At 43.8% G+C, this 24,938-nt stretch overlaps 1 protein-coding gene across 6 annotated transcripts in view; it reads left to right on the top strand.

The window, feature by feature from the left end:
* The window catches only part of VCL (vinculin), a 96,153-nt gene extending 73,265 nt beyond the window's left edge, over nucleotides 1–22,888 (top strand). For 3 of the 6 annotated variants that reach the window (XM_045842222.1, XM_045842221.1, XM_045842226.1), the window contains exons 11-22: nucleotides 501–691; nucleotides 2,125–2,324; nucleotides 3,474–3,602; nucleotides 6,837–6,986; nucleotides 8,616–8,724; nucleotides 9,834–10,136; nucleotides 11,347–11,471; nucleotides 12,746–12,931; nucleotides 15,672–15,875; nucleotides 17,915–18,118; nucleotides 18,510–18,614; nucleotides 20,848–22,888. In XM_045842222.1, the coding sequence (XP_045698178.1) occupies nucleotides 501–691; nucleotides 2,125–2,324; nucleotides 3,474–3,602; nucleotides 6,837–6,986; nucleotides 8,616–8,724; nucleotides 9,834–10,136; nucleotides 11,347–11,471; nucleotides 12,746–12,931; nucleotides 15,672–15,875; nucleotides 17,915–18,118; nucleotides 18,510–18,614; nucleotides 20,848–20,994 (2,053 nt within the window). In that variant the 3' untranslated portion in view covers nucleotides 20,995–22,888. Of the gene's footprint in view, nucleotides 1–500; nucleotides 692–2,124; nucleotides 2,325–3,473; nucleotides 3,603–6,836; nucleotides 6,987–8,615; nucleotides 8,725–9,833; nucleotides 10,137–11,346; nucleotides 11,472–12,745; nucleotides 12,932–15,671; nucleotides 15,876–17,669; nucleotides 17,840–17,914; nucleotides 18,119–18,509; nucleotides 18,615–20,847 lie in introns of those variants that run through there. The other 3 variants (XM_045842224.1, XM_045842223.1, XM_045842227.1) reach the window with 2 other exon arrangements.
* Nucleotides 22,889–24,938: the final 2,050 nt, after the last annotated feature.

The following is a 24,938-nucleotide window of genomic DNA, read 5'->3' as shown; positions in this document are numbered from 1 at the left end:
GAAGCACTAGAGGAAATGATACAATGGAAAGATATATGAGGCTGCTTCCAGTGTAACAAGGCATACTGTTTTACAGCAAACTTTTTTATAAGTTATTTTTTTATTAACTACCACTAGTTCCACTGTAACTACTTTAACTACTACTACACAGTACACGTGGCTCCTTGGGCCCACCTAGTGCCTCAGGAAACGATTTGTTCAGAGATATCAAGCTGGTGAGGTCCGCTAACCTAGTGACAAGTGATTGGGCTCAGCTTACCAAATGGTTCTTGATTGAGCTAGATTGATCTAAACTTATATTTAATGTCTTGACTGGACAAAGCTACCTGAATTTAGATTATTAATTTCTTATTTAAGGGCCAAATAGATAAACTGTTCTTCTTTTAAACCAAAGTAATAATCATTAGCACTTTGACATCTTATTAGCATTTGTATCAGCAACTAAATCATCTCAGTGTAAATAGCATTTGTGCGTGACAGGTTGTTTTTTTTCTCTGCAGGGGGAAAGGAGATTCCCCAGAGGCCCGGGCATTGGCCAAACAGGTGGCCACTGCCCTGCAGAACCTGCAGACCAAAACCAACAGGGCTGTGGCCAACAGCAGGCCTGCCAAAGCAGCAGTCCACCTTGAGGGCAAGATTGAGCAAGCGCAGAGGTGGATTGATAACCCCACAGTGGATGACCGGGGAGTTGGTAAGGCCATCACTGCACTTAACCATTGTTAAACTGGGCTCAGTGACAACAAGCAAATTAGTTATTGATAGAGATCCTGTATCATCTGTAATTAAGTGCAGAAGGCGTTCTTTAGCCACTGATGAGTAAGTCATTCTACAGTGTGATTCCATTTCCAAATGTAGCTGAGATTTCTGTGATTTAATCAAGAAGTGTTAGTGAATAAATGATTTTGCTGTGGGTAAATTGATAGGTCCTCCGGTTAGAATTGCAACTTTGAACTACTTACTTTGAGTCTATGTATACTTCCATTATCATATTGCTGTTCCTAGAGTTCCTAGAAAGTTCCCATTTAAATATATTCTCTAAAAGATTGTATTTATTTATTTAATTTTTAGAGAGAGGGAAAGGGAGGGAGGAAGAGAGGGAAAGAAACATCAGTGTGCAGGAGAAACATTAGTTGGCTGCCTCTTTCATGCCTCCATCCTGGGGACCTGGCCCACAACCCAGGCATGTGCCCTGACTGGGAATCAAACTGGCCACCTTTTGGTGTGTGGGACGATGCCCAACCCACTGAGCCACACCAGTCAGGGCTAAATACCATTTTTGAACATAGTAAATGACGCTTAACTACCAAGGTTATTTTGACTTGGGAGGGCTGCATCATGCAGTCACTAGTAGAGTTAATAACCTAAAATTTTCACTTTTGGGAGATTTTAGGAATGAATCTATAAGAATTTAGGTCATATTATGACAGCAAGGCTGCCGAGGTTGAAAGAGCTGTTTACTTCATTCAGATGAATATTTGCTGTATTCATTGGATAAAAAGATAAATTTTTTAATTGGTGATTCCCAGTCTCGGGGGGATCAAGCAGATGTATAATTTACTGGTAAAAGAGTAAATTGGTAAAACCAAACTTTCTGAATGTCAGTTTTGTATTATGTGTCAAGAGCTTTAAATAAGTTCATACTCATTGACTCAGCAATCTGACTTCCAGGAATTTATTCTAATTAGAGATGTATATAAACAGAGTAAATGTTAAATAATAAGTAAATAATTATGGTTAGAATTATAAAATATTACACATATTATAGATCTTAAGTTTTGAAGAATATCTAGTGATGTGGAAGAATGCTCATGTTCAGTAAAAAGAGGCAAGAATAAAAATATAGTAGGACTCTAATTTTGTAAAGGAGAATGAATATGAAATGCATATGTGCATGCAGTGCATTAAAAAAGACTAGGAGCACAAATATATCACTGTGAGTGATGGGATTGTGGGTAGTTTTATTTATTATTTATACTTTTCTATATCACCTCAATTTTTTTCTGTTGCTGGGGGGAAAAGGTCACTAAATATTAGTCTTAAAAAAAATAAAAACAACTTAGCAGGTGGCACTGCAGTTGCCTTTGCCAGGTCTTAGTGAGTTTCAGTGTTTCCCTCCTGGTCCAGGTCAGGCTGCCATCCGGGGGCTTGTGGCTGAAGGGCATCGTTTGGCTAATGTCATGATGGGGCCTTACCGCCAAGATCTTCTTGCAAAGTGTGACAGAGTGGACCAGCTGACAGCCCAGCTCGCTGACCTGGCTGCCCGAGGGGAAGGGGAAAGTCCTCAGGCGAGAGCACTGGCATCTCAGCTCCAAGACTCCTTAAAGGTAGAACTCAAGCATGCATATCAGTACATTCCTTGTGTTTATTTATTGAAAAATTAGGGATGGAGAGTTTTTTTACATACATAATTTTTTAGTCTAGGAAAAGTGAAAAGAATGTGCCTAAGGATATAAGGAAATTCAGAGCTTCCTGGGAAAAAGCTTACAAGTGTGTGACAGCACCCTGTGTGACAGCTCAAGCTGTGTCTCCTGTTTTACTCAGCTGAGAGCTATTCATGATATTTGCTTTCTCCATGTATTGCCTGTACTGTTTAGTCCCTGTTTACCTTCAAATGGGCTCCTTTTTTAAATGAGTAAATTTATTTAAAAGAAAACTTTCAAATAATCCTGACATCATGAGCTTCATGAGCTACTTGTATTTTCTCTAACATTCTTTAAAAAGAAACACATAATCATTAAATAAAAACATTTTTCTCTATCACACCTAAAATCACCTCGGGTATCACCAGCCAGTACATGCCACCCATCTTGAGAAACTGGGGGTGATTGAGACTTCTTTGACTGATGCAGAAAACTTAGATTGGGCTGAGTGTGATAACTAGGGAAAAGAGCTTTTGATGATATCTAAGAATTCTATGCTTTAGAGCATGTTAAAGAAATGGGTACATATATTGGTTATCAAGTTTTTCTAGAAACTCAATTGTAAAAACATAAGAAATCCCCATTCTTGATTTCTTTCCTCTTGATATAAGAAAATGTGTAGAAACCTGACACTGCCTCCGCCACACAATCTTCATAGTCCCTGTGGTTGTTTCTGGGCCCCTCCAGCGTTGGGGATGGTGGGGAAGTCTGTCTCTCTCAGGGTCTTTTTAGGGTTCAACTCCGTGATTCTCAGTATCATTTCTTAGAGGCCACCAAGAAAGGAAGTAAGATTTCTTGATGGAGTAGAACAGTTGCCAGGAAAATGTGGATCATGTTTCACCTCTTCTACTAGATACTAATAGCATAGAGGGCAGGATTCATATCTTAATACTTGTTCCATGCTAGCTCAGTATATAGTTCATACTCAACAGATGTTTATTGAATAAAAGATTAAATGAATGAATGAATGAATGTGCCAGTAAAGTGAAGATAATGGCAGATGTGCTTTTTAGATAATTTTGGAAATTTTCATTTGTAAACGATGTTTTTAAGGATCTGAAAGCCCAGATGCAGGAGGCTATGACTCAGGAGGTGTCAGATGTTTTCAGCGATACCACAACTCCCATCAAGCTGTTGGCAGTGGCGGCCACTGCACCTCCTGATGCACCCAATAGGGAAGAGGTGGGTACCTGAGGTCTTCCATTTCTTCTGTTGGTTAACCATGCACACACATACACTTATTTATTAATTATTTATTCGTCTGTAAAGGTAAAATGTGATTACAGTGGGCATCAGGTTGGGATGCTGTGGGTGAAGGGTGGAGGATAGAAGAGGTAGGGCCCTGCCACCTCTTCTTTCAGTCACCAACTGTATCAGTTAAGAGTGTCTTGCCCTGACCCAGAGTGAGACCAGAGTCCTTAGAACAGAAGGGTCGGTGATGTGCTGGTAGACTAGTTCTCCTGGAAAAAGCCTCCCAAAACAGAAAACCCTGATTTGTAATGTTTGTTGGTTTCCATGCTGTAAACACTCCCATTGTGGCTGTTGCAAAATGTCACTGGAAGCAGAGTTGGGAAGAGGTGGGCACATTGGTTTTGCTGAGCTGGTGTGAGTCAGTCCAGGCAGCTTGAGCACTGTACCTGGTCTCCCATCTACTCTGACCTCATGGGGACCACTCTTCTCTCTCATGCTCTTCTGTGTAGGATGACCTCCTTGCCTCATATCCCCAGTATTCCTTGTTCATGTTCACATATTCTAACCTTGGAGCCCTTGTATTTTGTTCTCTCTGGTCTTCCTACATAGATAACTGTATGTATTATGCATTCACTTTTTTTCAGCTCCCTACTGAAATGTCACTTTTGGGTCATCACCTACAGTAGCAACCCCACTATTACTCCCAGGGATTTCCTAATCTTTATATCCTGCTTTTCTTAGTGTTTGTCAACATTTGACACATTTGCCTCATTTTTTTGTTTGTCTCCCTCACATTAGCATGAAATTCCATGTGGGAAGGTACTTGTTTTGTCATTACTTTATTCCCAGTTCTTAGAACAATGCCTGGCACAAAGTTGGTAATGAATGAATGGAAGAAAAGAAAGGAAGGCCTTTCCCAGAAATCTTCCAGGAGACTTTTGCTTTTGTCTCATTGGCTAGAACTCTGTCACATGGCTACCGCAGATGCAAAGGAATCTAGGAAAGCAAGTATTTGGTTCCAGCCTCTCTAGTGCTGGCAGCAAAGGAAAAGGGTTCAGTACGTACCCAAGACAGTGTAGATCTGGTGGGTGAAGTTTTGTGTTATTTTTATTTGTTAATGGCCCCCATTTTTTTCTCTAGCCTAGGTTACTAGGCAGTTCAACTCATGGTCCCCTTTAGGCTGGGATGCTTTATAATTTTTTTTTTTAATTTCAGACATCTCTGAGTTTCATGCTGGTAGATTGAACTTTGTGCTGGTCCTCTCCATCTAGATGTCTCATAGGTATCTCAGCACATTATCCTTCTGTTCTCTCTTCCTTGGAAATTTACGAGTCACCATTGATTGTTTCCTTCCCTTCATCTTTCCACATCAATAAATTACGGCAGGCTACTTTGATTTCACAAATATTTCTTGAATCCTTTCCATTTTCCATTCATGTTGCCACAGCTCTAGTTCTGAACCTTGTTCCCTGCTGCCTGTATGACTGACCTTTCAGTTCTGGTTGGTCTTCGTTGCATCTGTCCCTAGGCCACCAATAAAATAAATATACAGATCTGACCCTGATATTTTCCTGCTTAAACCCTTCAGTTGGGGGAAAGCCAGCGCTCTGATCTGGCTTCTTCTAATACTCTCTCTATACCCGTTTCCTACAAACCTTCGGCCTTGCAGAACCTGCACAGTAATGCTTAATTGCTTGTAGTTTCCTGCATACTCTGTCTTTTCTCCCTTCTTTCTGTCTCTCTGCCTAATTATCTTCTTTCTTCTTTTTCAGTTAATTCCCATTTATCCCATTATCCTTTACTTTCTGGTTAAATGCCTTTCCTTTGGCTCCTATGATATCAGTGCTTAGCTTTATTATGGCACATAGCACACTCGATTATGAATATCTGTTTGTGGGCCTTTTTTACTCCACTAGACTGTGAGCTCCTTGGGATGCAGACATTTTGTCATATCCATCTTTGTATCTTTAGCACCTACTTCAGTGTCTGGCACATGGTTGGTGCTGGGTGAATTTTGATTGAGTGACAAGAACAGCAAGTCAAGCAGTTAATTTAATCAGAGGGAGAAGCAGATGTGGGCTGGGATGGAGGTGATCAACCAAGTTTGGCCAAAGCCCTGTAAATCCAGAGTGTGGGAGGGCAGCCAAGGAAAGAAACAAGGACTGAGGCCAGGTGGAAGAGACTAGGGGGTCAGAGATTTAGACAGAGATTCTGAGCATTAAATGGCAAGATACCCAGGTAGGTGAGTCTAAACAAGAGGCAGAGTGGGGAAGAGACCTGAGTGGGTAAACCCAGAACCCTGGCAATGAGATTGGAGCCTGTTCTTGAACCAAGAGACCTTTGGAGATTGTCTGCCAGAACCAAAACTACTTTCCAGGTATGGGAGGGTAGACCCTCAGGGGAAGGAAAGGAGAGGATGGATTCTGCTGGGCAATTTCTGACATGCTCTGTGTGTATATATAGTATTAATCTGATGCAGTGCTGTTCAGAATATGTTGCTTTTTCAAGCATTAATTCCAGTAATGTTATCCAAACCAATGACAGAAGATCTTTTGTCATTTTATCTAAGTTAAACCATCCCCTTCATGGTAAGCAACCTTGCATAATATCCATGTCAAAAAGGAAAGTTAACATTTTAAAAGTTCGAGGGCTGAATGAACAATTTGGTAGATGGTTTTGCATTTGGAATAATAAAAGTCAGCCATCCTCACCCCTGTGTCAGGCCTGGTTGTGGGCACCAGCTATGGTTTTTTCCTGTGGATGCTGGGGGCAGAGTTTCTGTAGCATTAATGCTAGTTGGATACATGGGATGCTGTCCTGAGGAGGCTGTAGCTCTGTTTAGGATTCTGGATATTCTTGGCTTTTAATGTACCCAGCAACCTGCCCTGGAGCCTGGAGTAGGTTTGTGTATGCATTAAACTAGGATAAGCCTTTTGAGAATGGGGATTAAGTGTTTACATTCTGTGAACTCTTATTACAGACTACACAGAGTCAAATGTCCTGTTTGCACTTGGTAAGCACTAGTTGAACTGAAATCCAAGGGTATGTGAGATGGCAAGGCCCAGACTTGGTGTTTGACTGTTGTTTTACTGACTAGGGGTTGATGTCATCTCTGAAGCCTTTGCTCCAGTGGTTGCTGCCTCTGCATAAAGAGAGACTTTTTCTTAGGCTGCCAGAACCATTTTATTTACATACATTTTTTTACTGTCTTTGTTTTCCCTCAAGGTATTTGATGAGAGGGCAGCTAACTTTGAGAACCATTCAGGAAGGCTCGGTGCCACGGCTGAGAAGGCGGCTGCTGTTGGAACTGCTAACAAATCAACAGTGGAAGGAATTCAGGCTTCAGTGAAGACAGCCCGAGAACTCACACCCCAGGTTGGGTTTTGCTTCCTTTTCACCATTTCAGCCCTCACCATGTGGTATTCAGTAAAGAAGATTAATTACAGAACTGTTTCTGTACGTTTTTGAACACGTAGTGTAAGATGTCATGAATAAAACACACATACCCTTAGTGTCAAGATTGCTTTTGTATTGCTTGGGTTTTTTACAATGACAATAAATTAGTTTTGAAAGTAGAAAAAAACTAATAAGTGCCCCCCCCCTCCCCCCACACACACATTCAGGGAAATATTTGGATGAGCTTACTTTGTTTTGATTTTAGAGCTTATGCCTTTTCCCACATCCCTTTGAGGGTGGGTTTTTTTCTTTTTTTAAGTCATTTGTGTCCGTAACTCATTTTCTTTCTACTTAACTAACTAGCCAAGATAACTAGTATACTGTGAGTAGTATGCTGGAAGAGTGCGGACAAAAGAAAACAAATTGGATAGGAAGTAAAGTTCTAACAGGTGATAAGTGTTCTTAAAAATACTAGTTCAAGATCATTTAGTTTGATGTTTGTGTATTTCTTCTAATCAAATTATAGAAAATTCATTATTTTTTCATTCATTTACTCAGCAGATACCTCCTTGAGTGCCTCTGACACATTAGGAACCATGCCGGGCTTTACAAACCTGTGATTGGCTTTGGTAGGAACTTGCAGGGAGAGACAGGGAAATAAGCACATCTCTTAATTGTTCACTTTTGCCCAAATGGCATGTTAACAAGTTTGATTCACCTGAAAAGTCACACTTACCCAACTTCCTGAAAAGTCTTCCATAAAATGAACGTCTATCTTGCTTTAAAAACTTCCATGAAATGTGGAATATAAAGCATAGGTTTTCTGTATAAAATTAAGATTTCTCAAAAAGAGAAACAGAAAACTTAACTTAAGACATGGACTATGGACTTTGAAGCAGGGACTTTGGAGACGGGTCTGGGTATGAAATCTGTGACCTCAGGTTTCCTTATCTGTACTGTGGAGGTAATGCCTTCCTAAGGGGTTGTTTGGACGATTAAGCAGATGAATGCACAGCCTGTAACTCACCAGATAAATACTCAGTAAATGTTAATCCCTTCCCCAGGGGCTGTGGGTGACTAAGTGGGACTTCTTGATCAAATTGCTTAAATTTTCTGAGCCTTGGTTTTTGCAGCTGTAAACTGGAGAAATTACTTGATCTGTCTCTATCACAGGGTTGTGAAGATTTAGTAAGATAATAGTTGTAAAAGCACTTTGTTAACTGTAGACACTTTTTAAAATATTCATAAATGAATTTTGAGTAGCTTTTAGTATCTTTTCAGTGGTGATTTTTTTTAAAGGTGGATGACTTGACACCAAGGACTTAGTATATAGCATTTTTTATATATTCTGAAGTATCAAGTGAATACCCATTTACTTTGTTATTTTTTACCTTCTTAAAACAAGGCCATGACCGTAAAACCTTTTGGCAGGGCCCATTCTGGGGATCTATTTCTGAGACCAAACCTAGTGTGTTCAGTCTGAACAGAGACTTGTTGATTTTTGGCCTTATGGTGCCATCTGTAGGTAGAAAGTAGAAAGCTTCCCTGAAGGCTTGTATTTGAGTGGCGGAGTGCTCTGGTGTTTAAAGTTTGCTTTGTCATCGCCAGGTTGTCTCAGCTGCTCGCATCCTACTTAGGAATCCTGGAAACCAAGCCGCTTATGAACATTTTGAGACCATGAAGAACCAGTGGATTGATAATGTTGAAAAAATGACAGGTAGAGTTGTGTGCGAAGTTCCTGTCTCATCCATGGAGTTCGAGAAACCCGAGCAGGACTGGTTATGTTACTCAGCTGTAATTGGATAAAGGGACGGTCATGTGCTCGACAGTGTACTTGGCGCTGATTAAGGCTGCTGAGCAGTGGCGGCTTCTCATTCAAGCCTTGCAACTTTGTCTGAAGAGAGGCTCTTTGAGTCTCTTTTATTTTAATGCCGCCCTCCGGGTGTGATGTTCATTGTTACAGCTCCTATCTTCTCTTTGAATAGTGTCTTTGCTCAGCCTGAGCCAGAGTTTGGTTTCAGAGGCAGGGAGGCGGTGTTTGTGGACACAGTGAGTGTCCCTGTCATTTTCAGTGGGTTCACATTTCAAGGAACCACAATAGCTACCATTTAATACAACTTGTCTCAGAGTTTCCTCCAACTTATCAACTACGTAGTTAAAAAAAAAAGAAACCAACCACCTACAAACCGTGTCTGTGCAGTTGAAGTGGCACCTCCGAATCTTCTTCATTCTCTGTGAAGGGAGGGATAGGTGAGAAGGGAAGAAACGAGAATGTAGGCTCTCCGGCTTCCCTGCAGCACCTGCTATGACAGGGGTCCGCAGCCGCCAGAGATGAAAGTGGAGCTCCTGAGGTGCCTGAAGAGAGGTAACAGAAACAAGAAGCAGGCTGTGAGGGTTATTGGAGTCCTCCGCGTGGCTCATCTTGGCCACTACAAGCTGCCAACAAGCAACAGATGGCTGGGGAGTAAGATGGGAAGGGAGAAAATGTTATTAACAGATAGCGTGGTGAAGGTTTCAGACGTAATCCTTGCTTCCTCCTGATGCTGATGCAGTTCTGGTTGTCTGTGGTAGAGAGAAGGAGGCCAGCGACCACTGCTGGTATAAATGCTGTGAGTCTGTGTGGCCTCCTGGGCAGCTGCTCCTTCTTTTTCTTCTCCTTTTTTACTGTGGTATTCACCTGGAAGCCTTTGATTGTGTAAGAAGGACTTTGAGCTGAAGGAGAGAATTCTGGGTATTGTACTTGCACATAAGAAACTTGGACAACAGGGTTTTGGAGTCTCTGTTCTTTAAAATGGGAACTAAATTCCATTTCTATTCTCCTGACAGGGCTGGTGGACGAAGCCATTGATACCAAATCTCTGTTGGATGCTTCTGAAGAAGCAATTAAAAAAGACCTGGACAAGTGCAAAGTAGCCATGGCCAACATTCAGCCTCAGATGCTGGTCGCTGGGGCAACCAGCATTGCTCGCCGGGCCAACCGCATCCTGCTGGTGGCTAAGCGGGAGGTGGAGAACTCTGAGGATCCCAAGTTCCGTGAGGCTGTGAAAGCCGCCTCTGATGAACTGAGCAAAACCATCTCCCCAATGGTGATGGATGCAAAGGCGGTGGCTGGAAACATTTCCGACCCTGGTAAGCAATGCATGGTGTGGCTCACCTCAGCTGAGAGGTTAATTCAGGAAGCTGACAGGGCGGCGAGAGAATATGCTCCCCACAACCACCATGTACAAAGTCTGGGAGCAAAAACTACAGATACTTAGCTGAGGGTGCTAGATCAATCTTTTTCTGTCCAACATAATATTGGACAGAATGTTTTCTGCAATATTGGCAGGTTTTTTGTAAGTTAGTTTCTCTGGACCAACTTCTCTGCACTTGCTAATGTTGCTTGACTAACATAGCTTCTGGCCCAGTTTAGTCATTATTTTGGAAATTTCTCAAAAGATGCATGATTACCAATCTACCAACTGTTTAGCTTATGTAACTGGCATAACTTCTGCTTTTCTTAAAATGTCTTTTCTCTGTAAAACATTATCTATTTCTGTCAAATGTGGAGGGTTTAAGTTGACCTTTGGGTGTCTTGGTTCTACACCAAAAAGTCTGGGTTTTCTGTAGTTAAATTTTATCACATTTTCAGCACTACTAAAGATGTTACCACCACTCCGGTTGGAAACATCTGAATTCCCTTTTGTTCTGAGCATCCAACGCTAGCCTTGTCTGAGCACAATCTCACCCATATGTGAGAGCGGGAAGGAGGAGCTACCTGACTCATCCCTAGCCCAGGCAGAATCATGCTAGTATCCTCAACCCATCCTCACTAAGGACATGCTCTTTCCTAATGGGAGTTTCTAATAGTTTGAGTAGATTCCTGAATCCGGATAATTGGACACAGCAGTAGCAACTCTGCATAGGGGTTAATAGGCTGAATGCCAAGTGCAGCAAAGGAGTAGGAAGAAAGGTGAGAAGTAGTCCAGGGAGTGTGTGCTCAATCTGACATTGACATCTCCCTGTGCTGAGCTGGGCAGACTTATCTGTGAGAGGAGTGATGAACACCAGCTGAGCCCAAAGTGCTCACGCCCAGGAATGTCCTGAGTACTTATTAGTTGTGCGGGTGAGAAGGCATCCTGAACACTGCAGGGAACAGCTGTTGGTGACACTTCGGACTCTTCTGAGGCCCCAGGGCGTCAGCCTTGCCTCACCTCCCTTCCCCTTTAGTTGCAGCCTGTGTTGCTTACTGGCAGCTTCACATCCACCTTTTGTTAATGGAAACCAGTTCTTTTGCTGGACAGACAGTGCTCCAGGGCACTGACCCGCCCAGCTGAAAGTGAGGGCTTCTTGTGTTTAGGCCTGCAAAAGAGCTTCCTGGACTCGGGATATCGGATCCTGGGAGCTGTGGCCAAGGTCAGAGAAGCATTCCAACCTCAGGAGCCTGACTTCCCACCTCCTCCGCCAGACCTTGAACAGCTCCGGGTAAGTAAACTCAGACAGGTGGGGGAAGTGAGCAGCAGGGTGTGGGACTGTAGCAAGAGAAAGGTAGATTGTGTTCTGGAGTCTCAATCACCGGGTGCCTTTGTTTAGCTTTTACTTGAATCTTAGTCAGAGGCACAACTTGATTTTCATTCCTAAATCTCCCGGAGTCCTAATCCAGTGCTTCTATGTGGTGCGTGCTGGGTAGGTGGGGCTCTGGGTGTTGGCCCGCTGTGCTGAGGAGTGGCTGGAGCAGAGGATCTGGCTTTGGTAAGTGTGGCTGCGTTAACTGGAGTTAGTGGGGAGAGTTAGTGAGGAGTGTGGAAAACATCTGCACAGCCCCAGGTGTGATTATCTGTGCCCGGATGATAATGGCAAAACTGAGGTTTTTAGAATCTTATGTAGGTTCTTTGTTCCTTTACTTTTTTTAGTAATAAAAGCAATACAATCTTTATTTTTAAGGTTTTCCCCCATCTATAATTAAAAATCTTTTGTTGCGCCTCCCACCCCCAAAGTACCATGAATTAATTTTTCTATGGATAATTGCTTTAGGAGGAGGCTAGATGGGCAATATCTTATAGATGCAAATTCTAGAATCAGAAATAGTGATGATTCTCATACATTTATTCTAATTGTACTGAAAATAGCTTGATTTTGGGAGTAGTTTAATCAAGGTAATAATTTGATTTACTTTCCCGTATTTAATGTCAGTAAAAAATGTAAGTTTCTAAGTTGGGTTAGGACAAAATTGGGTCACTGTACCCATAGCTAAGGAACAGTGCCTCCCCAGCCTCCAACGCTGCATCTGATTCCTTCCAGCTGGATTGTTGGGTGGGTGGTTAGGGCCATGGAGATGGCTCCTTTCGGATGGCTCCTTATGTGATCAATAGAGTCATGACAGTTAAGAGTTAGGAAGTCGTTTGGTCTAGCTGCCCCTGAGTGTCTGAGGAGAAGTCACCTGTCTCTGCAGCTTCCCCTCAGCAGAGTCAGCAGAGTCAGCCAGAACCTACATCTTTGAGAATCCTTGGCCTGGTGGTGCTGTGCATGCCTCCCTGGGATATGTCCAGAACAGTAGCTGCTAGCTTTTTGTGGAGAAAACAAGAAAGAAAATATGCTTCTGTTGAGATTGAAGCAGGCGTCGCTGTGCTCAGTGTGGGTGGTCTTATGTGGAGCGAACGTGGGTGGCTTCGCTGGGGATGCTTTTTGGAGGAAAGGAAAGAATTCCAGGGGGGAGTAGTTGCTAGGGCTTTCCTTACAACCTGGTAATTCTTTCTTAGCTGACAGATGAGCTTGCTCCTCCCAAACCACCCCTGCCGGAGGGTGAGGTTCCTCCTCCCAGACCCCCACCCCCAGAGGAGAAGGATGAAGAGTTCCCTGAGCAGAAAGCTGGGGAGGCAATTAACCAGCCAATGATGATGGCTGCCAGGCAGCTCCATGATGAAGCTCGCAAATGGTCCAGCAAGGTAAGTAATGAAGTTTTCTTGTTGAGAAGGAATGAAGAACTGTACATGATACCCAGGAAGAAGACTCTATTTGGAAAGTCACCCTTCTCTGTTTTGGTTCCTGTGCTAATGCTATGATCCTCTTCTTAGTTGCAGTTTCTTGAGATGCTCCTGGTGCTTGATGGTTTCTCCTAGCAGCAGAAGTGAGAGCTAGGGTGCCTGTGTTTGAGAGGAGAATTCTGTCCGTTAGAGTGTCAGATGCCGCACCCTGGACATTTGGGGTCTTTTAGAAATTGCTTTTGTTTCCTAGGTGCTCTCTCTCTAATTATCAGCTCTCTGAACACGAAACTGTCTTCTGTGCACTCTGCCATAGCTAGATGAAATGTTTACATTTTCTCTGTTTTTTCATAGAAGCAAGTAGCTTCTGTCTTAGAAGCCATGTTCTTTTCTCAAAATCATCTTGCCCCTCAACTCAAGACAGCTCCAGGCTAATTCCAGCTCAGCAAACCTGAAAGTATAAATATTAATATGGTTGGTGAAAATTTGGATGCTACAGCAGTCATGCTCTGTGAATAACTTTTGCCTCTTTCCCCCAGAGTCCTGAAAAGTCAGTGGTAGCTTTCCTAAATAAGAGCTAAATGTTATTGCTGACTTTGCAGTGAAATGCAGTTCTAACTCAGTTTTAAACTCTTTCTAATGTGACCCTGGATCTTTACTCCCACCATCTCTTTGTCTTCATTCTTTTCACGCCCGTAGCCAGCTCGAGTTCTTGTGTTGATTGTAGTTCCGCAGGGTCTTTCTGCACATGCAGTCGATCTTGGTTTTTTCAGGCTGGATTTTTAATTCTACATTTTTCTGAATGGTTAGCTCTGAGCCCAGGTTCTGTGAAGGAATGATGACCTTGCTGGTGTTGGTTGGACCTGACCCATGGAATTATTTGTAATTGCACCTCTGCATCTGGGGCTTGCACACCCCTGGTGCCAGTTGCAGAGCCCCAGTACACGTGGGGAGTGGGTTGAGGGTGGCCAGGAAGGTTGGTTTTACTCAAAGATTTTCAAGGGAATTTAAATCACATCACATTAAACCCAGATATATTGTGCAACAGAAGACAAAACATACATGAATTATAAAGATAAAGATAAAACTTGGGGGTGGACAATACTGGCCCTCATATGTATTGCACTGAGCCATTTGTGGCCAGAAGTCCTCAGGGTTGGCTGTCTCAGAGGTTTGGAGCATCAGGAGATTGCTGACTTTGAGCTCTGAGAATTCAGGAGCTTCTTGAACCGTGTGTGTTTGGGTGGCAGTGGTATGTATTTGTGTGTCTGTTTATCTGTCTTCATACACTTTGGGGCTCTAAACCCCAGCAACAGTGAGCTGGTCTGTCCTCTAAGGCCTGGGGATGACGAATCCTGGTTGAGACAAGAGTTTAGGTGAAAGGATTTGAATGGTAATTGAACCCACGTTTTGCCCTCATATCTTCCCACTTTGTCATCACCTTTTAGAGACAGGTTTCCTGTGCAGGGTAAGACTTTTTGGAGTGACAGCAACCTCAACTAAAGTTCCACACAAACTCCTACTTCCTGTTGTTAGAAATGTTGGATCCAATGAATCCAGGCTCACTGTTTGTCACACGAGTGTGTGTGACATCAGCATCTGTCAGCATCTGTTCTCTCTGCCTCCTCCCCTGGCCTTTCAGAATTCCTGTCCCTGGTAGTAAATTCATCCACGGGTCTCCGCCCCGCCCCCCCCCCCCGCCCGAGTCCTGTTCTCTCATGGGCACCAATTTTGTGCTCCTCCTCTGAGATCAGCCTGGGTCAGTTGCCAAAGTCCATGTATTGTCTTATCTGTGAAATATGTAAATTGAGTGTTGGGGGGAGTGAGAAGCCAATTTTGCAGCAGGAGAGATTTAGGCTGTACCCAAAGAACAGCTTTCTGAGTCAGTACCATCAGTGGACGCAACGTGAGACTGTGGAAGCATTGTCTCTGAAGACCTAGAGGGGTACAGAGAGAGCTGGTCTGAAGTGTGGGTTTCCCTAAGGGGTTGGCTGGATGAGGTGTCTTCCGGAGGTTCCTCAGCGGGGTGGTGGTGGGGTACTTGTTAAGTCCTCTTTGACTCACCATTGTGGTTGCTTTTTTGCCTGTTTCCTCACTTGCTATCCATGGCCCCTGATGTACCATTTTTAATTCCCGGACTTTACCTCCTGAAGGAAATAATAACCTAGTCTGGGAGTGGTAGAGCTGACCAGAGTCACTTCCTGTGTCCAGGAAGATGTAGAACAGTATCCGTATGGGTCAGCAGGGCGTTAACTTAATTCTTCAAAGCCACTTGTGTGACTGCATTTACGTTTTCTCCCTGGATTTCTTTGAAAAGTAATGAGCTACTATTGTTTTGTTGTTTGGCTCCTCAAAAATATTCTGACTTGAAAATTACTCTTGGCAAGGTAAATTTTGGTGGTAAGGTATACAAGAAAGGAATGCCACTTGCTTTCGCAGTATGAATATTTCTCTGGAAACCCTTTGCTGCTGGAACGGGTCTTTTTCCTTTGTGCTACACGGAAGAGGGCGGCCCGGCCTGGGCTGATGCCTGAGTGTTCCCCCTTCTCTGGAGCTGGGTTCGTCGGGCTCCTGAGGCGTATGCCATTTTCATTCCCTTACTGGGCGAGCTTTGGTTACTAAACCAGCTGTAGCTCAGTCCCCCAAGTCCGACTGCTCTTACTAACACTTTCCCTATTTCTCATCCTTCCCGCCATCGACAAAGTCGGGTGCCCCAACCGCAGAGGTGGGTATAGGTGTTGTAGCTGAGGCAGATGCGGCCGATGCTGTTGGGTTCCCTGTCCCCCCTGACCTGGAAGACGATTACGAACCTGAGCTGCTGTTAATGCCATCCAATCAGCCGGTCAACCAACCCATTCTGGCCGCGGCTCAGTCATTGCATCGGGAAGCTACCAAGTGGTCTAGTAAGGTACTGATTAGCACCCCCAGTTGGGGCCGCTCCAAATGCATCCAGCCATGTGCAGCCTTGACACATTGCATCACTCGTGATCTGTGCGGGTCCTGTGAGTCTGGGCAGGGCGGGCATCTGTCTGTCTGCACCTTGTTGTTAGGACTGGCTTCACAAATTTGATAGGTCTGCTAATGCCAGATTAATGGGATTGCATTTATGTTGGGGGGCTAGAGAGAGACGGGGTCACTTTTGAAAGGATTCCTTTTCTTACCAACCTGTAGCCACTATTGGAGTCTTATACCCCTTGGGAAGTTGTGGATGTGTCTCCCAGTGATTTGCAGGTCAGGAACCACTGTAGACCATTAAGAGGTCCCCTGGCCTGATTATTGAGCTTTGCATACTCCCCCCTCCTCCCGCTGACCTCTCACTGATGCACTGATGCTTCAGCAGAGTTGATCAGGGTGAGTAGTAGCTCTATATTATAGGCTCTCTGCGGGGGCTGCTTGCTGCCCTGCACTTGGCTCGGTGGCTGATGCCAGCCTTATTGGGAACCCGCAGGGAAAGGGGCGCCACTGACTGCTTGTCCACATTTCAGTGGGAGGGGCGGGAGTGGGGAACAGAGAGCTCAGGCTGCAGGGCAGGCAGCCGCACAGCTTTGGCCTTGGAGACCGAACCAGTGCTAGTTTGGGGTGGGGGGAATGGGGTGATCACTTTTTTCCCTTTGAAGGTGGCATGTTGCAAGGAGAAGGGGTTTGAAGAGTAATGGGTAATAACTAATCCTGGCACTACACTGTCTTCTAACGAAGGTCATGACATCTTAGAATGATCCCAGGTCTGCACTGGAAGAGGTGGGCCTAGACAGCCTTGTCTAACATACCCCTGTTTTCGTGACTTCTTCACATACCTGTATTCTCTCTGGCCTCAGATACTATCTGGGCTGTTACACGCCTTCTAGCATAAACGATCGGCCACCTCGTGGTGCCTGTGGAGGTCACGCACAGGGTGCCCACAGCGGCATGGTTTGTGTGAGTCACTGCATCGCAGGGAAATTGAGAAGCATGAGGGGAAAAATGAGTACAGCCTGGCCTTTTGGGTATTTTGAACAATGTAATTGTTATGTTTTGGTTGTTACCAGCCAAAAGAGAGCCTTTTGAGGGCATAAAGTAAATTACTTGTGTATTCTTTATCGACCCATGAAGGTTTAAATGAGCCAAAATGCCAAACCTAAGATAAGAGCTGCTAGGTGGAGCGGGGTCCCATTTGCAGCTTGACCCATGATTTTTATTTTCCTGATGCCTCCCTCGGCATCCTCTCAGCTGAAGGTTTCTTTAATTGAAGCCACTTATTTGAGGGGATGGAAGAGTTGATTCTTGGCCTTTTTAAAGGTGAAAAATTAAAATAATATGTTCCCTTAGGCTGGTAGCACAAATAAGAGGCAGTTGAGGGAGGGCAGGAGCGGCCTAGGTCACAAAATACATCTATCTTTTTTTTTTTTTATTATTAAAGCCAATAATAGTTACTTGGGTTTTAAATTCTAGTTTAGCAGAGACAGTACTTGGCTACTATTTGTAACAAGGGTAAGAATGAAGGGTCTGACTTCAGCATCTGGAGTGGCTTCTCTGTATTTTTCCCCTCAGGCCAGCTCTGCTGCTTTCCCCCTACAGAAAGGAAAATGCCTATTTAACCAACTGCGTGGCCCAGCCCCATTTTGTTGACCTGATTAACCTGGAGATGCTGAAGTGCTTGTTTAGTGCTCTGCCTGGGGCGCACACGCTGCCCTTTCGGACTAATATCCAGTTCTTCCTTTTTCAGTCGGTGATCTCTCTCTGTGTTCTGCTCTCTCTCAAGAGTGCTAGGGTGAGTGCCCTGGCTCTCTCTTCTCTCTCTGTTTCTCTTGTGCTGTCCTTGTCACTCAGAAACAGTCTCTTTATCCTCTTTCCCCCTTCCAGAGGCTGCTGAAGCAGCAGGCTCCTTTTCTCTCCTCTGTGCTTCTACGTCCTTCCCTCACTTGGTCAGACTGTGGCCTGAGCTCACGCTGTGTATTTGCCTCTTTCTAGGGCAATGACATCATCGCAGCAGCCAAGCGCATGGCTCTGCTGATGGCTGAGATGTCTCGGCTGGTAAGAGGGGGCAGTGGTACCAAGCGGGCATTGATTCAGTGTGCCAAGGACATCGCCAAGGCCTCAGATGAGGTCACTCGGTTGGCCAAGGAGGTTGCCAAGCAGTGCACAGACAAGCGGATTAGAACGAACCTCTTACAGGTACTGAGGAGAGAGAGAGAGAGAGTGTGTGTATGTGGTTGGGGAATCAGGGTGGGGGACATGGTGGGAAGAAAAGCAGGATAGAGAAAAATGGAGAGCAAGGAGGAGGCACTTCAGAGTGGGAAGAAGTAGCAGAAAGGGAAATACATATGGGTATTTGGGAAAGGCAGACACAGGGAAGTTTGTTTCCTAATCAGGTGAAAAAATTTTAATGCTTCCCTTTCTGTGCAAAGGGACCCTACTGATCCTTAGAAGAAAACAAGTGGAGTCCTGCTGCTAACTTATCGAGTGCCTTCTGCATGCCGGCCGCTGGGAATACTGAGGGGGGGATAAGTGTTGCCCTCTAGGAAGTTGCAGGCAAGAAAAACACTATGTTAAAATTTCTTTTTAGGTTTGTGAACGAATCCCAACCATAAGTACCCAGCTCAAAATCCTGTCCACAGTGAAGGCCACCATGTTGGGACGGACCAACATCAGTGATGAGGAGTCTGAGCAGGTATGTGCCTGCCGCTTCTGGTCTTTGCCACCAGCTTCTGTGCAACTGTATAGCAGTTCCATTCAGCTTCAGGGAAGTTGTGCTGTGAACTGAGTATTCAGTGTGTGGGATGGGTCTTCAGTCTCTCAGAAGGGCATCTGTGCTGGGGAGATGCATCAGACATTTGGGAGGGAAAGGAAAGCTCTTGTGCAACTTTTGTCATTTTATGGGCGGGAGATTGAGGCCTAGGGAGGTTAGGTGTCTGAATCAGTAACAGTGAGGACTTTGCTCAGTTCTTTTCCACCCTGGAGTAGGTTTGGCTCTCGAGGCCTCCAGTGCTTGCTCACTCTTGCTCCACTCTAGTTTTCTGGCTGGAGAGAATTTCTGCTTCCTAGCTCTCTGGGTGATAACTACCTTGGAGAGGATGACTAGTGATTAGGCTTTTCAGGAACCTGTGCTGAGGCTGAATGACAACTCAAAGGAGGTGTTCTTTAACAGAGTTTGAAATAAGGATGGTGGAGTTTCCCTTAAGTGATGTTTCTTGTTTGTGCCCTGGCAACCACTTCTTGGAGTTTGTCTTCTTTCCCTGCCTCCTGAAAATGTGGCCCAGGTCTTTCAGAAAGCCTTTATTTGGGCACCTTTTCCTTTCCTTATCTCTAGTAGGCTCTGCTGTGAGCCAGATTCCCAATTTCTTATAGCAGGTAGCTCATATATTGTTGAACTGCCCAGGCAAGCTCACCATACAACGGGTATGTGTGTGGCACTGAATTAGACACTGTAGAGGGTAGTTTAAAAAAAAAATAGATACAATCTCTCCGCTTGGGGAACTCACAGATAATTTGGGAGAAAAATCTGATCTGTAGGCCAGGAGACAGAGGCTAGGAACGCGTTAGAGGGGACAGGTACCAGTAGTGCTGCTTTCGTACCATGTTTGATCCAACAGCTCTCGCCCCAACTCTCTCTTCTCCCAAACCGTGGAACTGGATCTTCATCCCTAACATCCATGTATTCTAGGCAGGGTGTGGGCACTGAGCTGTTTCTTGTCTTGTGATCTTTTCTGCTCCAAGGAAAGGAAGTGGGAAAAACAGGGAAAGAAGGGTAAGGCTCAGAGTTTCAGACCTTATCATTTAATTAATTAACCAATAAAAATGTGTCTTGGGAATATCTACTCTGTTCTATTAAGTATTCCAATAAAAAAAGATAGAAACAGACAGTGTAGTAGAATGCAGAAATCACAGGACTGCAAGTCAGAGGCTTTGAGTCCTCATTCTGACTATTGTGTGAACTTGGTTTGGGAAGTCTCTGAACTTCTCCAGGCCTTAGCCTGTTTGTTGAAGCAGAAAGATCAACTTTCAGGACGAATTCTAGCCCATAGTTATGCCTCTCTGAGCCCATGAAGCATGTGAAATTGCACGCACAAATTTGCACAGGTGAGTATTTTTCACTATATTGTAGGTTCTGTGGCTCAAAAATAGTTAAGAATAAAAAAAAAAAAAGAAAAAGAAAAGAAAAAAGAATTACTGGGCCAGTGGAGTGATAAGTTCCCTGACCTGCTACGGGAGAGTACCCCGTGCTCCCAGTCCTGTGACTTTGTGTGTTTACAAGATTAACTTCACTTGATTTTCACGGATTTGTAAGGTGGTTGGTTTGTTCATTTAATTATTTTTTCATTCATTCATTCAATATTTATAAAATACCTCTTATGTGCCAGACACTGTCCTAACACAGAGGTACAGCTGTGAACAGAACCAACACAGATCTCTGCTCTCTTGGGACCTAATTTTTAGATCAAACAACCGAGGTAAAACATGTAGTTCATCAGTTAGTGATAATGAGTTCTGTGGAGAAAAATGAACGGATTGGAAGGTGAGGAGTGTTGGGAGTTGAGAAGGTGGGTTAAAATGAAATGAGCAGGGAAAGCCTCACTGGGCTAACAAATGAGTAAAGACCTGAGGGAGCTGGGGGGTGAGCCAGGGGAGACCAGGAAGAAGAGCGTTTCAGGTAGAGGGAACAGCAAGAGCCAGAGACAGGAGCTTTTTGAACATCAGGAAAGAGTATCCACTAGAGGCCTTTTGAGGATACAGTATACAATCAGTGATGGGCCAGTTTGGGGTTCTTCGGTGACTCAGCTCAACCACCAGTGACGTGAAAAGGGCAGGGCAGGTACCAGGTGCAGGTAAGGGAAACTGCTGGTTTTGGAGGCAGGGCTTGCTGGTCAGGAACTGAATAATGGAGAGCTCCTCTTTCCTCGCAGGCTACAGAGATGCTGGTTCACAATGCCCAGAACCTCATGCAGTCTGTGAAGGAGACTGTCCGAGAAGCAGAAGCAGCTTCAATCAAAATTCGAACAGATGCTGGATTTACACTGCGCTGGGTTAGAAAGACTCCCTGGTACCAGTAGGCACCTGATGGAACCTGGTTGGCACAGAAACACCGGCTAAACAGAATGAAAGTTATTGAGTTCCAGGAGCCACCCAGAATTGCTGGGGGTTTGAAAGCCACATCCTGGCTAGATATAACAGAAAGGAATGGGGCCTTTTCACATTAGGAAACATTTATACTCTTGTCATGGATACTCTGAAAGTGTCTATTCTCAAACACAGTTATACTCCTGCACAGTCTCCAAATAGACAGACTGGGTTTCTAGCCCATGGACTTCACATAAGCTCAGAATCCGAGTGAACACTAGCCAGACACCCCGCTCTATCCTTGTTCTCTAGGGGACAGGTCCCTCTCTGCTTCCTTCCCTTCCCCATTGCTCCCCACTCTCCCCACCAGGCTCCTAAGACCCAGGGCCCAGGCAGTCAGTTAAGGAATCACTGTGCCTCCAAACTTTGTTTTGGGCTTTCCATGTTGCTGCTGACCATGCCTGTCTTCCCTGGCTCTGCTACCTGGGATCTTTTCAGAAGTGAGCTTCGCTGCTGTAGGGGAAGTTGGCCTCTGGGGAGACCTAGTATGTGCATCCTGGATTCATATCCTATCCATCCCCAGCTTAATCCTAGTTTCCCACCGTATAAAATCAAACGACAGAATCACGATTCTGTCTCTACTGTGTCCCTGAGCAATGTCTGTGCTAGGGAAACTTCTTGTCCCATATCCTGCCTCAGCCTGCCAAGGTAGCCACCCCATGAACACACTGTGTGTCTTGGTGCTCTCTGTCCCTGCAGGGGCAGAGTTGCCTGGGTGTGGCCCTGCCCTTTGGCCCAGCAGGGCCACTCCCAGGAGCTTCATGCTTTGTCACTGCCTGCAGAGGTCTGTGCTGAGGCCTTATCATTCATTCTTAACTCTTATTATTCTTTCTGAGCTGAAATGCTGCATTTACTTTTTAACCAAATCATGTCTCTTATCCTGGTTTTTATATTCTTGCCCCACACCCTTCCTAAACAAGATTTTAAAAGATACACGTTAGCTCATTTGTAATTTTGAAAGATCCTGTTTATCCTTTTGAAATTCAGTCCTAAGAATTGGTGCTTGCACCCCACGAGTGTTTAATGGAGATAGTCCTGTCTGAAGGACACTCTCTGCAGAGGGAGAGTGGTCCTTGTGGATTGGAATTCTGGCACTGTTAGGAATGGATCAATGGGAATAGGTCTCAGTAATTCCTACCTCCTTCAACAAAATACAACCCTCCCTCCCTAGTACTACTTTAATTATCACCACAAGTTTCCTTTTAGCAAAATGAGAAGAGTTTTTCCTTTTTTGAACTCATCACTGCTCTGTAAGCATTCCCCAGCACACAAAACTGTTTTTCTTCCCAAAGCCAGAACTGGATGAGTAAAAGCATAAGGACCCTTGCCCAAATGTTCTTCCTTCCCACCTCTAACGTGTGTTAGATCCCAACATGAAATGTGTAAACTTGTCTTAAGTTGGTATTGTACACTCAGGCTTCCTTTATTTTCTTTTAACTGATGATTTTTAAGGCCCTCAGCATATTTGTATAGTTGCTTACCTGATATAAATGAAATATTAATGCCTTTAAAATATGAATCTATGCCAAAGATCACCTTTTGTTTTACTAAAGATTGAGGAAATAAGAAAAATGTCTGCTCATCAAGTTCTTCCAGTGTTTTGAGGCACTGGTTTACACTTTATGCCGATGTGCTTTTCTCTAATATCAGTCAGTGCTCAAGATCCAGTGAAGCAAATTAAAAAAAAAATCCCTGAATGATGAATAGTGACATCACCACTAAAAAACTACATTTATAAGCTAGGATTTGTTATATGCAAGTATTTTCTGCCTCTTCTTTTGTTCTGTTTAAAACAATAAAGTGCATTTGTATAAATAATGCTTTAAATGATGGGCATATTATTTTAGCAGAAACTTGTAGATGTTTCTCCTTTGTTTTGAAAAATTGCCAATGAAACTAATCCTCCAGATCTGGAAACTAGCTCTTTATTTAGTCCAGAGTTGTATTGGAAGTAGTAGAAACCAGTACTATGTTTATGTAACAAAGATCTGTGTAATATTTGGGGATTATATGCTAGATGGAGCAAAAATGACAAAGGTTAACAGAAGAGCAGCCAGATGATGTGGATCATCCTCTGGTTGAAGTAGTTCGTCTTCATTTTAGATGCTTCTAGCTATTCATGGAGACTATCACTATCCCTGAAGAAGCTGAAGCTGTTGCATGTGCAGGTCTGTTTGTTACATTCCAAAGCCCAGTACAGAACAAGAGGGTTTTCAGGGTTCTACCAGGGCTGTGAGGCATATTCTGATGTTGGAGGAAGAATTAACTAAGAGACCAGGAGCAGGTTCTTGGAGTACAGCTGGGACATCACTGTTTTGCCTGATTTTCTAGGTGTGAGAGGGGTAAATATCACGAAAAAACTATAGTTAGTGTTGCTTTAACTTAGAAAAGTTAAAACTCTAGAGCCAGAGTCCAGCCTGCTTGAGTTAAAGGGAAATGTGCAAAGTAACTGAATTAGTTCAGCAGTATGTGAACAGTGTTCATGGTCTCAGTTTTGCAGTTCACCCTGTGTTCACTGGTGCTGCCTTCCTGCTGTTATGGGTTAGTCACTGTCTCAAATCAGATGACTCTGAGGACAATATGACAAACATCTTCCAAAGGCTCTTCTCTAGCACCACTTAAGGAATAAACCATCACATGAAGTCCCTTTAAATAAAATGATGGTGACTTCCATATGCAGAAAATAAGCATGTACTTCATTTGCTCTTGAGATACACTCCTTTAAGAATTCAGAAAACAGGGCCATCCTGGGATTAGCTAGAATTCTGTGCTTGAAAAATGTTCTAATACTCCAAAGTATTAATGAATCTTTGTTACTAGTAAGTGGTGGTAGGGAGAGGAGGCTTTGATTAGTGTGTGGCCAAAAGGGTGATGGTTAGAGAATGTATACATGACTGTTAACATATTGAGGTTAAGAGGGAAGCACTTGGAAGTGCTTGGTAGCAACCTTTACACCTTGTATGATAATACAGAACAAAGTCTGATCACATTGTGCTTGCTTTGACACAGGCATGCCTATTTGAGAATGCCCAATCACCAATCAAGCTAAAAAATCAACTTGTTGCTTTCATTTTTTTTTTATTGATAGTATAGCTAGAATTAGAGAAAAGATTTATTGGGTTTAATCAAATCAATAAATACAATAATTTAATTGTAAAAGGAAATAGTCTACGTGAAAGTTTATCAGAAATTGCTAGAGGCAGGGGACTCTTGGCATACAATCTGCTTGTATATAAGACAGAAGATTGCACAGAAAGAAAACTGGACAGTCTGGGTACAGATGCTGATTAGAGATTCGGCAGAAAGAAAAGCAAATGTACTGATTGTTCTTTTGTAAAACATTAAAAATAAAAAGCAGTTGAATCGGGTAACCAACCTTAAGCAAAGGGAATAAATATTTGGCAACATCTTGATTTTAGATGCTGAGCTCATACTGGTTACCCTAGAAATTTCAAAGTTGCAAAAAGTAACCTTTCCTATTAGATGAAAGGCAGGCAGGGTGCCCCAGGCAGGCATAGGCCAGAGTGCTGCTGTATATTGGGCTCCCTGTACCAGCACCAACCACTAGTTCTTGACAGCAGAATGGGTTGAGTGAGAAGCGTATCTTTAACATAAGGGGAAGGGAGTAAAAGCTGAGAAGAATGAAAAGAATGGAGTCATAAGGAGAAGAGACCTAGAGCATAAATAAGACAAGAAGGAAACATGAACAAGCACTTGTATCAACTTTTAGCTTTTCCCTCATTCTTCATGTCTAATAAGACTAAATAAGAGGGCCAGAACTTCTAAGCCAATGAAGTTGAGTGAAATACAACTGTAAACTGACAACCAACCAGGATGACCACAAGGTTTCATCAATGTTACTGAGCATTTTGTTCCT

Source organism: Phyllostomus hastatus, unplaced genomic scaffold, assembly GCF_019186645.2.
Source record: "Phyllostomus hastatus isolate PE091 unplaced genomic scaffold, TTU_PhHast_1.1 phas_contig_38, whole genome shotgun sequence".
NCBI classification, from domain to species: Eukaryota; Metazoa; Chordata; class Mammalia; order Chiroptera; family Phyllostomidae; genus Phyllostomus; species Phyllostomus hastatus.
This window is presented reverse-complemented; position numbering and strand designations above follow the sequence as displayed.